At 39.8% G+C, this 16322-nt stretch overlaps 1 protein-coding gene across 3 annotated transcripts in view; it reads left to right on the top strand.

Annotated features, from left to right (window-relative positions):
- Positions 1-16322, top strand: part of samd12 (sterile alpha motif domain containing 12) — a 148328-nt gene that overhangs the window by 30741 nt on the left and 101265 nt on the right. For all 3 annotated transcript variants that reach the window (XM_034705773.1, XM_034705774.1, XM_034705772.1), the window contains exons 2-3: positions 543-751; positions 13604-13733. In XM_034705773.1, the coding sequence (XP_034561664.1) occupies positions 543-751; positions 13604-13733 (339 nt within the window). The remainder of the gene's footprint in view (positions 1-542; positions 752-13603; positions 13734-16322) is intronic.

Raw genomic sequence — 16322 nt, 5'->3', positions numbered from 1 at the left:
GAAATATACAAATAAATACATAATTTTGCAACATCATCAAACCTGCTTAGTACGACAGCTAACATTAGCCACTATCAGCTACTGGTCAAACTAAACCTGGCAAGGCTTCAGTTCTGAACCAGACAACATTTCCTGTCATTGCTCTTGAATCAAACTTCCTGTATGAACAAAGTTACATTTAAGGTTCATGTATGTAATTGGTAGCAGTAAGTTGACTATTCAGCCGTCAATTTGTATCTTTATCTTAATTTGCTGGTTGCATGGTACATGGGTATTGAGTGTTGAATGGTGATTGTGCTTCAATGGCTTACCAACTATGTTTATCTGCTGCCACATAGTGGAAGTTTTCAGTACAGCACTCAGTTCAGGATGAAAGGTGGATAGGAAGTCCTTTCAAGTGTTGAGATTTTACCATTAAAAGTTAAAAAAGAGAGAGTAAGAGTTTTAAAATTCTGGATATAGAAGAGTTTTAAATTAGTCCTACTTTCATCACACGTCCTTTTACACATTTTTCTATGTATTTCGCCTCTTTGTCCATACAGCTGTTCACTCTAACCTGAGCCAGAATGGCATCGACCACCAGCTGTGCCCGGAGGACTTGACGTCCCAGCTGGAGGAAGAGGAGGAGTCAGTGGACGGGGGGGCTGTTCTGCTGGATGATGACAGCCCAACCTACCAGGACATCAGCCCCCCTATGTACCAGCGCCGGTCACCTCCACATCGGTCCGTCTCGGAGTCGGAGCTGTCACGGGTAAGAGTTTTTGTCCAACAAGGAACTAGAAAGTTCAAGTTACAGTTTAATAGAGTGGGAAATGGAGTAAACTATATTGCAGTGCTGTTGAAAGTCATCTGATGCATAACTTTAACTTTTAAATTGTCCAGCTTCAATAGTTTGTCAAAGCACAATCTGATAATTCTCTTAGATGACAGCGTTGCAGTTCTTAACCCTTTTGCCATAAGATAGCCATGCCCTGAATTTAAGTCCTGTTGTTTTACTGCAAATTAAATGATAATTTACAAATCAAACATTATTCTGTTGAAGAAAGACATGGTACAACCAACTGGGATCATAAACTTGTATGGAAATTTAAATACTAGGTGAAAAAATAAACTGAGAAGTTAGCTCTTATTCTCAAAGTCTTCTATTCATCTATATTCATTTTGCAAACAGTGTATGAATCAATCAACCCTATGTATTATTACTAACAAAGACCCAACATCAAGACAGGATAAGATCCAGTCCCATCTTACAGACAGGACTCAGTCTGATCTCATCTTAATCCACCATGAGCAGAGCACTTTGCAGCATTTACCAAGTTACACTGGCAAGGACAAACTTCCTTTAACAGGCAGAAACCTCCAGCAGAACTAGACTCATGTTAGAAAGACATCTGCTGAGACTGAGTTGGGGTTGGAAAGAGGGATAGAGGGAGATTAATGTGGTGAGACAGATAGTAGTAGTTGTAGCAGCTGGAGCAGCAGGCCGTCTACGGCTGCGACTCAGAGGAACTTACGAGACAAGGGAGCTAAGGGACTCCAGAAAGATCTGTGGTTGTTAACTTTAATGGGACAGGGAGAGTTAAAGTAAGTGATAGACGGAGAGAGGGGATCCCAGTGTGTCAGTTGCCCAGGCAGTCTAAGCCTATAGCAGCATAACTAAGACCTGGTCCAAACCTGAGCCAGCCTGAACTATATGTTGTTGCCCCCTACTGGCTACTAGAGGAAATGCTGATTTAAAGCACTTCCACACTGGCCTGACTCTTCACAACAGGTGGTTTACATCCTTAACTCTGAAAGTTAACATGGCAAATTATTCCAATTTAATGTTAGCGTCATTTATCAGCAGTATTCTAGCTTTTCAGTCAAAATACAGCTGTAAGTATATCTTAACAGAGGTGCTAGCCTAGCTGTAGGCACTTTATCATGACTCAATGTTAATCACACCTAAAAGGAAACTCAAATTGAGGACCTGTGATGGTTTTATTGATACTATAACATTATTACTTGTCACTTATTTGATAACAATTGTTGTTGAAAAACTTTAGATAATACTTTGTAAACTGAGTGCCTGTCTCACAAAAAACAAATCAACCACCCACTTCTAGTCTGTGAAATAATCCCCTGTGTTTCACACGTCTGCTTTCCAGAAAAAAAAAGTGAACTGAGTATAAACAAGAAGAGACAGGCTGTTGTTTCAGGCTGTTTCTACTCTTTTTCAGTGATTCTGATGATAGATCAAAGCGCCCATCATCAGCAATGCAGAATAGACTCCTTACTTCCTCTCCAGAAATAGACTGTGTATGGGACAGTGGGAGGAATGATCTCGACTGACACGCACACAGACACACACAAACACAAACACAAACACACACACACACATTCTCACATTCTCTTTTCTCCATGTAAAATCTGTCGTAATCAGCTGTCAATCAAAACAAGTGGAAGCACTTAAAGTCTGACAGAGTCCTCTATGTAAACCCTGGATGAGCTTTTGAAATACCAGACTGACAGGCTGGGGTTCAATTAGAACAAACACACATTGTAAATACACACACACACACACACACACACACAAACACACAAACACACACACACACACACACACACACACACACACACACACACACACACACACACACACACACACACACTGATGCACAGTTAGGGAAATTCAATATGCTCTGTTCTCTCTGTTCTCTCTTCTGTTTGAAGCTGCAGTCGGGGTTGATTTACATAAGAGACCTACAGGATGTTCAGTAGTAAGTGGGATCCTTAAACTAAACTTTCAATCTTAGTGTTTGTCTCTGGATTGTAATTCAGAGAACAAGTTTGTCTCTTTGAGGTAAAATTAAAAAAATCCATAAAGACCGTAATGACTAATGGTAATACAACAGCCACAGGCTGGTTTGTATTTATTACAACTCAGGGTTTTAGCTTAATGTGGAGGAGGATCAGACGGTTTCTATTTACAGATTTAACTGTGTTGAGTTTGAGCAGTTATAAGAACGAGGATTGAGAGCATCTACAACCTCAGTGGTCATATATTTCTATGTATAAAGGAATACTAGAGTTATTTAGATGTAAAGTTAAACATAAACACAAATAACTAACAAACAAACTGCAACATCTAAACACTGGTGTTGGATCTGCACCCAGTGTCTTTCTATTAGTTAACAGTGAAAGCCACAGGTATCACTTTCTGTACTACATAAAAAGGAAATGATAATAATAATAATGAAAAAAACTTGAGATTGAAAAATAGAATAGAATAAGTTGGGTAGAATAGTATATATTGAATAGAATTAAGTAGAATAAAATTGATTTAAAGGAATATAATAGAATAAAATGCAATATAATAAAATATAATATGATAAAAGGTCAAGGAATAAAATAATACAAAACAAAATGGAATAGAAAAAAACATAATGTAATAAAATGGAACTAAGTGGAATTAAATGGAATAGAATAAAATCAAATGGAATAGAAAAGAACATAATATAATAAAATGGAACAGAATATAATATAATGGGATACATTAAAAGGGAATAGAATAGAAAAGATAAGAGGGAATGTTGCGGCTGACTGACGATTTAACCAAACAAAAACCGACACGCTGCGGAAGGCTAAGCACGGGAGTTTACCTGTGACGCGCACTCACAGAAACACACATCCACTTCTAATGCTCGTTAATGCTCTTTATTTCTAACGATGCGCAACTTGAACATTCTGCTTCATACAATACAAGACAGAGTACAGAACGGCAAAACTAATGTGGTGTTAAGCGTAGCGGTCAACAGAAAGTGTCACTCCCGACTCACCCTTCCTCGTTAACAAACCAACAGACTACAGGTGCGTGGAATTATTTGTAACCACCGCGCCCACACCCACAGTGACGTACCCACCACTCAAGTGCCAGCAGAGTGCACACACCCCCCTCACATCAATATACAGCACTTACCAACACGTCACATATAAAACACACACATATGGCTCCTACAGGGAATTTAATGGAATATATTAGAATATAATAAAACCAGAATAAAATGGAATAGAGTAGAATAAAATGTAGTATAATAAAAGGGAATAGAATAGAATGAGATGGAAAAGAAGATAATATAACTAAATGCAATAGAATAAAATGAGAGAATAGAATGAAGTGAAATATATAAAAATAGAATTAGAATAGAATAGAATGAAACTGAATTCATTAGAATAGAATATAAATGGAATAATAACAGAATATAATGAGATGGAAGAGAAGAGAAGGATTTGGGACATTACAGATATAATGATATATAACAATTAAAAAGTAGTGTTTACATTCCTACTCACAAACTTGTAAAGATTTATCTTGCACATTAAGATAAATATTAAACCATGTTTTAAGGTGGATTATTGTAGCCGATAAAGAAACTTTATTCTGTAGAGTATTAAAAAGCTAATTCAGCTAAGATGAGGTCTGCAGGCACATCTGCAACACCAGGGATTTAAATATAAAGGCATTCTGAACAAAACTGAAGAAGTGTTGATCACAATGTTAAATCGTTTTTTTACTCACATGCTGCTGAATCTGATGACATAATATGACTAGTGTTTTATAATGAAACTGTTCATATAGTGGTTTATGATTTAACACACTTTCTCACAGAGTCACTCCTGTTAGGTTATACATCTGTCCTGGTGGTTTTTACATGACCCCTCACCTGGGACTGACGCCAGAACACGCTTCTAATCTGATTTCAGGTAATCAGATCATCAGTGTTTACTTTACAAAGAGATGAATCTGTAATTCTACTTGATTGGATTTTTAGTTCAGCCGAAGCCTCGAATACAACAGGCATTAAAGTGCTCTTTGCTCTCTAGTGATTTCTTTAAACATCCATGGCAAATCATCTAATTTCAGCTGTAATCAATGTCAAGCCCAAGGTGCACATGTCTTATTTGGTGTTAATGCACCCTGCAGTGCATTATAGGTCCTGATGAATCCCAAGGTCAGGCTGTGCTGAGGAGTCTGATGTTCTTTCTTTGATGAGCCTGAGCAAAGTTAACACAGGCGGCTTAATATGAAGGCTTATTAAATTATCCAGCATGGCGTGATATTATGTGTCAGATGATACACACACACACACACACACACACACACACACACACACACACACACACACACACACACACACACACACACGTATCTTGGTTTCATCCCTATTCCTGAATGTAACAGATTAATTAATACAGGGAATATTCATCTCCTGCCAGCTCAGGCCGAGGGAAACGGAGAGAGTGAGCGAAAAAACAGAGGCAGGAAGGGAAAGAGAGTGAGCTGAGAGAAAATAGAGAGAAATAAAAAGGCAGGATTAGAAAAGAGAGAGACAAAGAGGTGGAATGAGAGGAAAGTGAGAGGTACAACAAAAAAGTGCAGGGGAGTGAAAGCAAGGTGGAAAAAAGTAATAGACAATAGAGAAAAGAGATGAAGAGACAGAGTGAGGCAAGGACAGAGAAAAGGGAAGGAAGGAAAATAAGTGAAATGGAGAGAGAGAAAGGGAGACTGGTGCAGGGAATCAGGAGCAAGGGTGGGAGAAGGGAGAGAGCGAGCAAGGAAGGGAGCAGAAGGAGATAGTGGCAGGAATGGAGAAGGTAGCGAGTGAGTGAGAAAGGAAGGAGTGAGAGAGTGCAAGGAATGAAAAAGGGAGAGAGAGACTGAGAAAGGGAGGTGGGAGAGTGAGCGTGGAAGGAAGGAGGCAGTGAAATAAAGGAAGGAAGAAGGGAGCCATAGAATAAGGAGGAGAGAATAGAGAGAATGAGAGAGAGAGCAAAATGGAGGGAGAGGGAGAGTGAGGCAAATAGGGAGGTAAGGAGAGAGGAGGGAGAGAGGTGGGAGAGGGAGAGAGGGAGGAAAGGAGAGAGGCGGGAGAGAGAGTGTTTAGTGCTGAGCTGTTAATTAGCAGTGCGGTGCAGATAGGATGGACGACACAGGGCTTCTTCACTCAAACAGTCTCTCACTCCTTCAACATGACATTAATGACGCTGGTCCTCCTCCTCCTCTCAGCGCTTTTTTCTGTCCAGTCACTCTTAAGAGGAAAAGTGGTTGCAGTGTTTAGTTTGGACACTAGAGGTCAGTGTGTAACAGTGGATCTGACTGATGTGATGCCAGGAATGCAGCGTGATGAAACCTTGTGGTTTATCTGGTATACATAAATGAGGTCTAATTTGAATAGAAAAACATGCAAAGGGTCTCTCACATTTTCAACATCTGTTAAGATTTTACACATATTTCAGTGATGACCAGGTTAAAATTGGGTTTGTTTGACTTTTGCTGATGTAACCTCCAGATAAAAATGTTCAGAAAGTCCCAAAGCTTAAGAGTGAGGTTCCATGAGGAGGTTTCCACTACTGGACTCCTTTCTTCTTTACTGCTGCTAGCCAGACTTTGCATGTTTTGTCTATAACGGAAAGATGAGAGTTATTATTTAAAAGATAGACGACAGGACTTTTCTCCTGTTAGGTTTTTAATTGCAATAAAAAACTATCTTCAAAAACTAAAATATGAAAAAATAAAGCCCTTGATGTTTCTGTATTAATGCGCCATCTACAGGAGTAAACTTAGTGTGATTCTAAGGGCCTTTAGAGTTAGAGTGGTGGGGTCAAAGCTAATGTTATTTCAGGAGGCCCAAAACCCCTGTTTCCATGTGTTCCTTGGAGTACAAGGAGACTTATTCCAAACTTGCATCCTAGTTATAATAATAATAATAATAGTAATAATCTATGTTTCTAGAGCAATTTTCAAAATATGTGTTCCTAAGTGCCTTACAATACATCAAAAGGACATGTGCAACATTATGAATATTTTAAAGGACCATCCAGTTAGTGCATGAACCATTACTATTAAAAGAAAACATAAAAAAATAAAATAAGCAGGACCCTGTGCAAGACACTTCTGATCAAATAAGGAAATCAGGAAATGCTCTTTGTTAAAAGTACATTTTAATTAATGAGTAGTTAAGTAGTTCAAGTTCTCCTCCAATTCAGACGTGACCTCTATCCCCCGCTTTTATTCCTGATGTAAGAATGAATTTCTTCAAGTTTATTGTATCATAGATATAACATAGGATGGTCATCTGAACACTAGTTAAACCCATTTGGCTTTACAAGCTGACCATCAAGCTGATCAAGCTATCATGTAGGAGATAATCCATTTTTAATGTTTTTGGACACCATGAATTTCCTCTCTCTGGAGCATTAACCAGTGGTAATTAAAGGGTTAATCATACGATTGGTTAATATTTAGTTCATTTTTTATTAATACAGTAGTTGATTAAGATATATGTTTTGTAAAAGTAACATTTCATCAATATGACATATTTATATCAGGTTAAAGCAGTGACCGATTTGTCACCCATAAGACCTTCAAGACCTTCATTTGTTAAGGTTTACAGAGGGTTAAACACTCCATTTTATCATAACCAACGCTGTGTTCAAATATTAGCAAACATTGTCTCCTGAAAGAGAAATCACACCTCCAGTCTCTTTGAAATGGTGCCGTCATATATACACAATAGCTGTCCCTTTTCTCTGACTCACTTTGCACTCTGATGCCTCACACTGTCTGCCTTTTTTCAAACATGATTCTACAATGAACCGGGATTGTTTTGAACGAAACAATGTTTCATCCAGGAAACAATACGTCTGCTAATGAAGGCTGCCCGACAGCTGTAATGACTCTGAACAAAAGCTACAGCTCTTTTGCTGTCAAGGACCTTCTGAATATTTGTTCAACCCTTGTTCATATTTTTTGCACCATAAACGAACTCTGCACACTTCTTATTGTGCGGGGAAATATCTGAGGTTAGGGTTCAATTTGGGCTATTTCTGTGAAGTAAACAAGACTCTGGCAAATCTATTTCACATTATAAGGTCTTTATAGCCTGTTGAGAACTAAATACAGGAGATTATTGGAAAAACAATGTCATTATATGTGCTAATTACTGCAGCAGTTAACATTTTTAATTGAGTGTGAAGCCGTTTGACCTCGCAATCAGCCTAACAATCTTGATCCAAAATGAAAATCACGACACATCTCTCCTCGGAAACAAGTCCTCGCTGCCAAATGTGCTCTCTCAGTCACATGGTGTTTGCTCTCGAACGCCTCGCAGTGCTTTTGATTCCCAGTTCTTTTTTGTATTCCAACATTGTTTCCACAAAGGGGCCATGTGATTGCCTCTTGATTAATTTAGCCGAGTGCATTCACATTGGATCTTTAAATGCTTATCAGTGTTGGCGCGATTACATGCTTCATTATGTAAGTAATAGTTTTCCACTGTGAGCCGTGAATGTGTGTGTGGATGTTTATTCCCTACTCTGCTTCATGCTTTGGTAGTGCAGTTTTTTTTTTGCTCCCTCTGGGTTTTATTCCTCATCTTTTTAATTTTTGAGGTCGCCCTTGCTCTGTTGCTAAGGTAACATGGAGAATACTGGGCTTTCAGTTATCAATTAAAGCCAAGGACAACGGTACTACACTGAATTGGCACACGTGATGATTGTATTGTGAGTATGTGCGCTCATCTTTGTGTGTTTTGTTGGGGTTACGTATGTGTATATGCGCCTGTTTCCAGACGTATCCCTCTTGGAAATAAACCGGGCTTCTCCTCTCAGCCCCTCCGCTGTCACTCAAATCTCTAATTGGCCCAGAGTCTGTTGAACGCAGCTCTTTGAGCGTGATTCTACTCCTGTTTTCTTCCCTCTGCTATTTTCTTCTCCTTCACCCTTTGGCTTCGTTTGGCAGGAAGGCACCAGCTCACCTATTGTTCCGGATCCGGGGGAACACAGCTACGGGCTAAATCAGTGGCGAATGTAAAACACAGATGGTCATTGACTCACAAATGGGTTCATGAAAAAATGAGAGTCCACTCTGGATCTTATCTTTCCTCCTCTCCCTTGTTATTTCTCTGCTTCATCTGTCAGTCCAGCCTCCTCTCCTACTACTCCTCTTCCTAACACTCTTTCTCCAGCCAGGCCTCCCATCCTCTCTGCTTCTCTTGCTCTCTTTCGTCGCCTCGGGCTCCCAGTCGGGGTTAATTAGCATTGAGCTGAGCTGTGTTTAATGGTTAATGTGGTTTTGCGATACCTCACCCTTCCTCTCCCTGCAGATTCAGGCTGCCAAGCTATCACATTAAGAGCCTCGCCTACCTGCCTATACCTGCGTGCTTTGGCCGTCTGTCACTTCTCCTACCTGCCGAGGATACACACCACATGCCAAAAAACCAGCATCTTCACCCCCCTCCAATTCCTCCTCTCTCACCACCAGGATGGTAGATGTAAAGTGAGTGGGATGGAGAGAGCCAGGTAGTGCCATATAATAAGAGCAGGAGATGGTGAAGATGAGATGTGAAGAGAGGAAGTGAGAAAGACAATGTGATAGATCTGACAGGGACCGGGCGAGATTGAATACGGGGGAGAGATGAGAGATGATGGTTGTGGAGGGGGAGGAAGGAGAGAGAAGGAGGCAAAGCAGAAGGAATGAAATCCTGCCAGTACCTGTTTATGCCTTCTCTCGCTCTTTCTTTCGCTCTCTCTCTCTCTCTCTCTCTCTCTCTGTGTGTGGTTGGAGAGGTAGAGGAGGCCTCCATTGCTATGCCGAACCACACGGCAGCCAGAGAGGAGAGCAGCGGGCTGGAGTGGAGGGGAGTGGATGTGAAATTTTAATCACCTCTCTCTGTTTGTAATTTTAGGAGCCCCTCAATCAGAATCAAAAGCACTGCCAGCACTTTCAAGAGGGATACTTTGGCAGGAGACTGCTCTGCCTGCAGCTCAAGGATTTAAAGCAGGCTGGCGTCTACAACCATAGTATAGTGAAATGCAGAGATCTGCATGTTTGAATATGACACAGGAAGGTAGCTGGCTGAATTTTGTTGATTTGCCAAGTCCAGGCTGTTTCTATTTATTTTTATTTTTATACATTTTTGCACAACTACAAATTCCTTACCTCTATAAAACTTTAAAGAACCAAAGTTGTTGATGAGTACAAGTTGGATAGACAGTTCCTGTGCTACTTTCTTTAAGTTTCAGGTAAAGTTACTGTCATTTTGACATAAGTTTGGATATGAAACTGCTATTGTAGTCTTTGACCCGGTCTAGTTAAGTCTGCTCCCATAGTTTTATTCAGCTAGAGATAAAGCTAGCTGTAGCTCAGCTCCCAGCCAACAAAAGTGCCAACAATCGGTATAAGTGAGATATGGATATGGATATGAAACTGATATTGCAGTCTTTTTATCCCAGTCAAGTTAAGACTATAAGTCTGCTCCCATAGTTGTATTCAGCAAGTGAGATAAAGCTAGCTGCAACTCAGCTCCCAGCCCCCAAAGTGCCAACAAGGAGTGTAAGAAAGAAAATAACAGCTGTGGAACTACTTATTTAGTCTTATTTATATTGATTTTAGTTTATCATTGAATGGCTGTCACTGTTTAATTCAACTAGCGTTATTAAGTTAGCAGCAGCTCAGCTCCCTGCCCCTAGAGTGCAAAGAAAGAGTATTGAAGAGACGATGATTGCTACCATGAAACAGCTTGTTTAGTCTGTTTTACAGGTTTGAGATACTCCTAGTATAAATCTGCTACAGTTGTATTTAACTAGTAATATAAATTTAGTAGCAGCTCAGCTCCCAGTCCCCAAAGTGACAACAAGGCAGGTTAAAAATAAAATATTTGCTTTTGTGAAACTGCTTATTTAGTCTAATATTTATTGATTTTAGTCAATCCGTGAATTCATCAGCTGTCAAAGTTTAATTCAATCCTTGGTATAAAGTTAGCAGCAGCTCAGCTCCCAGCCCCAACGTGCCAACAAAGAGTGTTAGAAATAAAGTAATTGCTTCTGTGAAACTGCTTATTTAGTCCAATGTTTAGTGATTTTAGTCAATCCGTGAATGATTTTGCTGTCAATGTTTAATTCAACTCATGATATAAAGTTAGCGGTAGCTCAGCTCCCAGCCCCCAAAGTGGAAAACAAAAGTGCTGTAGAGACAAGAATTGCTACCATGAAACTGATTGTTTATTCTTTTTTACAAGTTTGAGATAAACCTAGAATAAATCTGCTCCAGCTATTTAATTAGTTATATAAAGTTAGCAGCAGCTCAGCTCCCAGCCCCCAAAGTGGAAACCAAACTGCCGGAGAGACCATATGCTACAGTGAAACTGTTTGTTTAGTATGTTTGAGATAATCCAACAATAAATCTGCTCCCACAGTTTTGTTTAACTTATAATGTAAAGCTAGCAGCAGCTCAGCTCTCAGCCCCCAGAGTGTCAGCAAAAAGGGTCAGAAAAGAAAAAATTGCTTAAGTGAAAATTTTTGAAATTTCCTGGTGATACTTTTCAGATGAATCAGCTTTTGCTAAAAAGCAGCAACTCAGCTTGCGGCCCATCCTGGAGAAACATTTATTCTGAATGAGAAAGTGATTGTTTTTCCATTTTTACTTGTTTAGTTGAGTAAAATGGAGGCTGGTCACACATATCAGGGTGTTATGACACATCTGGGGCATTTTGACCTGGCAAGTGTACATGCGAAGAAGTAACAAAAACATACATCCTCAAGGCAGGTATCGTAAGATGTATTTTTCAACACCTTTGCACTTAAATCCCAAGAGAGGCACAGAGTTTTGACCTGCTGCCACATATTGTAAGGGTTTGCATGAGTGTATAGTTACAATGCAAGAATCTCTCTCTTGTGCTACCATCTTTTTGCCATTATTCTGTTTCCTCAGAGGCCTCCGAGTTGAGCTCTGTGGGTTCCACAGACAGCAATATTGTATTTGTAAGTTTGAAACTCTGCAAATAAACTCAACCACCATGTACTAGTGTTAGCAGTACTGCAGAGCTGCAAGAAAAAGTGGTACAACAAATCCTGCTGCAGAAATACCACTGATATAAGGTTGAGGTTGATTTCCCTGAAAGTTCTTTGCGTCAATTAAACAGCCCGAAGGTAACGTTGAAGAAACCACAACAAATCGAGTAAACCTGAGAAGATAACTCGGTCAACGCAGCATCATTCTTAGCCAGATTGGAGCATGCTCACTTCAGCCAGAGGCAATATGGTGTTGTAGTCATGTTGAATAATCAAAATCTCAGCATGGGCCTTAGAAATTCTGGTTCCAGGCATTAGTTTCCTTGTGCAAAGTGACAGATTTCAGAGTGCATTCCTTTTCTTTAACTATTGTCTAATAATAAAAACTACAAATCACTAAACCCAGAAAACAAATCACTCACAACAGTAGCTGTCAACCAGCCTCCAGTAAAGGCAGAAGTCCACTCTTGTCTTGTTTCTGTCATGTTTTTATGTTTTGTTGTTTTGCACCAGTGGCTCTGAGCAGTTAAAGGTGAGCAACCTGTCAATAAAAGCTGCTATAAATAATGCAAGAAACTTTCAATGAAGGGCTTTTTTTTCCCACAGAGGAAAATTAGTACAACGTGTTTGTCAGCCTCTGGTGAAAAAAGAGAAGAACTGAAAGCAAACAAAAACATTAACTCGGTATAATTACTCCCAAACTGCCAGGATGCTGGGTCGTCAATTTACACGTTATGGTTACACAAGACTGTTGGTGATTCAAACTGCTTTTAAAAACAGGTTGATATTTCCCTCTTTCACAATATCTGCAGCAAACATAAACACGCTACGCTCATTATCATTCCTCCTCTTTTATTGGGCGTTTTTAAGACCTGCATATTGATGTGTGAAATCAAATAGAGCCAATTTTTTACAATTAAGCAGGCGCAGAAGTTTGTGATAAGTTGAAGAATTGGAATACGCAGAATTTATCAAAACATTCAGTCTTTCAAGTGTTTGATGGTATAAGTTACTCATCACTGACCTAACTGACTTTGACTTCTGTGTCTCCTTACTTTAAAACATTAATACTTTATTGATCTTTAAGAGAGTGTCACACAGCAGGTGGTTAATATTATATGACTAAATCAGTCAGCTGGAAGGTGTCTCATGAGTGCACCATGACCAGTCCTGAATGAGCACACATCCTCTGATAGAAAAGTGAAAGGACTTGTGCATCAGTAGTGCTTTCAAGTAAGGGTTAATGTATGATTAGCAGGTGGTTATGGGAAATAGAATCCTGACAGGGTGAGACGAGACCCTGACACTTCTTGCGTTTCCCATAACCACCTGCTAATCATACATTATTCTGCTTATTATACGGCTACTAACTTAAGATACAAACACGTTAGCAAAATACATTGAATATAAGATTTCTTTATTGATAAGTCCCAGTAATACCATGGCAGTTTGCGTTCCATGGCGATGGATTCTTTTCTGCCCGTTTTCATCGATTTAACATTAAACTGCCCTCATCCAGCTGTGGGATCAGGTTGACACTGGTGTTGCTCATGTTAGTGAAAGTTAATAACAGTTGTCAAGGGGTTCTGACCAAATAGAATCAAGCAGCTTACACAGTTGGAAGGTCAGTAAGAGAGTCCGTTAATAAGCTTTAACAATACATGTACATGCATGTCAAATTATAAACAAAAGCAAGCTTTTAAAATATGAGAGTTATTTAGTATTTGTTTTAGCAATATAAGTTTCTGAACTTGAATGTTTCGGTGTCTCTCAGCCAGGATACGTGAAGCTGTCCAAACCTGTGGCTCTGTGGACCCAACAGGACGTGTGTAAATGGCTGAAGAAGCACTGTCCCAACCAGCACCAGATCTACAGCGACTCCTTCAAACAGCACGACATCACAGGTACTGTTATACACTTACTACTACTGCAAAGACATATAAAGTGGCTTTCATGAAAGATGGTCTGCCACATGTTGCTTTCTCTGCAGTCAAACTGTTTGTTTTTATCCAGCATTAAAATAGGGAATGCGTCCCAGTTTTTGTACCCTGGTTTTGATCTCAATGAGGACACACTATGTACATTGAGAAAACGGGGTATTCATGTTTCAGTATGCTTGCATGATCACGACCATATCCAGCTTTCAAGTTTGCAGCAGCGTCTTTCTTTTGATCTCAGTCTCTGTGCTCTCCATGAACAGGAAATGAACACGCTATAGGATCCTGATTTCGAGAGTACTCCATGTAGTACATCCATAATTTGTGTCAGCATATATTGTCTTTAGATGAAAACTCAACCCATTTTTTGTGCAGCAGCTGTCGTAAGGGAATTAGAGACTGATGCTGCGCTTCGTCATAAATGGGAAATAAGATTTTCATCCATTGGACTACAGCTTGGAAGACTTTGATGTGACACTCTGGCTTTCACCATTTTGATCTTTATGGAGCTTGTTCGGTCTTTCTTAGTTGGCATGTTGCTGTAGCAGTGACCTGTCAGTCACAGCAAGCCACACTCTAAATCAGTGGTTCCCAAACTTTGTCTGCGGGGCTCCCCGTTTGTGGGTGAAAATATTTCCATGCGCCCCACAGTTTGGGAAGCACTGCCCTAAATGATCCCCTGTTTTGTTGCCTAGTTTACTCTAAATGGGACCATCACTTTCAACATAGACCTCAAGCTGTATCAGGAGATGTTATACTGGAAATAGAGACCTTAAACTCATTGGGAAATTCTTCACCAATGTAATAATCAAGTGAGAGGTGGAGTCATATTCTTGGCCTAAACTGAAGCACTGAACACTCATGAGTCTGAAGACATTAATAGCGAATCTCTGAGGGCTTGAGGTGGTATAAAAAAGAAGAACGGGACTCAAGCATGACTTCTGGTGTTGCCTGGAAACAAGATGAACCACATGGTGTTAAGAAAAGCTGACCTTAAGTTTGTATTTTTTCTGACTTTCTTTACAGTACTCAAATTTTAGCAGATTATTAAAAATCAGAAAGGTAATAATCCAACTCCTTTGCTCCATGCTTGCTTTGTTTACAATTAACATTTGAACATTTGTTTACATTTGGTCAGGGCTTTACTTACTTTTTTACATCTCCAAGTTTGTGCTAGTCCAAAAGGAAAGTCTGCGCCCTCACACACTTGATTATGTGGAACAGTGCTAAGCCTTCAAAACACCCCCTGGAAATGCACCTACAAGTCCATGAGTCTGTGATGGACTGGGATTGGGCGTTCTTCTTCTTTTGCATCCTGTTGAGTTGCCCCCTGCTGGTCATAAGAAAGAATGCAAAGCATCTCACCACTCCTTGAACGCAGTCTGTGTAACAGTCATGTTCATATCTCACAGTGTTCACAGGAGCTTGGCACTGACCTGAAATGTTGCATCTCTCTGAACAAAACAACCTTTTTGAATCCAGTTTAAAGTAGAAACTTATAACATCAGGCGTCCTCTCCTCCTCAGCTCTCTGCTGCTTTAGTCATTTCTCATCCTGATGAAGCCGGATCTCATTTATAACATTCCAGGTGCGCTCTGCACCCACTGCCTGCCACCTGCAGCCCCGCCACCCGGCCTACCCGTCTGTCCATCCCTCCCTTCCCACTGTCAACTGTTACCCCTGACAACAGTTACCACGTCAATCATTCCCCTAACAAGGCTCCTCAAGGTCACCCGGGCGCTAATGACACTCTGACTGGCATGGTAACAGACGAGCATTAATTGCAGCACTCTCTGACTCTCAGAGCACGACTGATCACATTAATATGTTTGTTTGTTGTCTGTGGAGGACCTCCTCCACTCGGCGGCTGGTCGGGATGAATCGCTCGGCGGTCATGATGAGCGGCGTGATGACTCATGCTCCCTGTTTTACCCTCTGATGTATTTTGACTGTTTTATATGTTTGCACAGAGGGTTTTTTAGATTTAGCATCCTCTGCTTAATGGCCTGAAAATATGAATCTTGCAGCTCTGCAGTTCAAGTTGCACATACATCACATCAGCGGCAGCATAGAGGTCCAGGAGATTACCCACAGTTCATTGCATGCTCTCTGAACTGAACCCACATTAGGATCCATCTTCTTTTTTTATGATTCATATCTAATAACCACTTTTCACAGTTTGGCAGTCAGAGCACTCAGCAATGTACAAGTCTGGAACTCAGCTCACATAAAAGTAAAGTCTAATAAAAAATAAACAGTCAAAGACAATATATGACTTAAAATGTTAATACATGTCTTCAACACTGTTAAATTAATAAGAAAAATGTCAATTAAAAAAAAGTAATAACGAAATATAACAAAGTCACCAAAAGCACTGAAAAGGTGGAATAAGTATGACAAAAAAATTAGGTCTCAAGGATGTATAAAACTTGACATTATTGAAATGTAGTTGTAATATTACATAAATAAAAAAATTAATTCACAAGAATTAAGTCATCAGGGAAAAAGTTATAAATTTACACGGAAATTTTTTTAAGAAAAAGTGAAGAATTAAGC

Source organism: Notolabrus celidotus, chromosome 16, assembly GCF_009762535.1.
Source record: "Notolabrus celidotus isolate fNotCel1 chromosome 16, fNotCel1.pri, whole genome shotgun sequence".
Lineage (NCBI taxonomy): Eukaryota > Metazoa > Chordata > Actinopteri > Labriformes > Labridae > Notolabrus > Notolabrus celidotus.
Note: the sequence above shows the minus strand (reverse complement) of the source record. Positions and strands in the feature narration are given on the sequence as shown.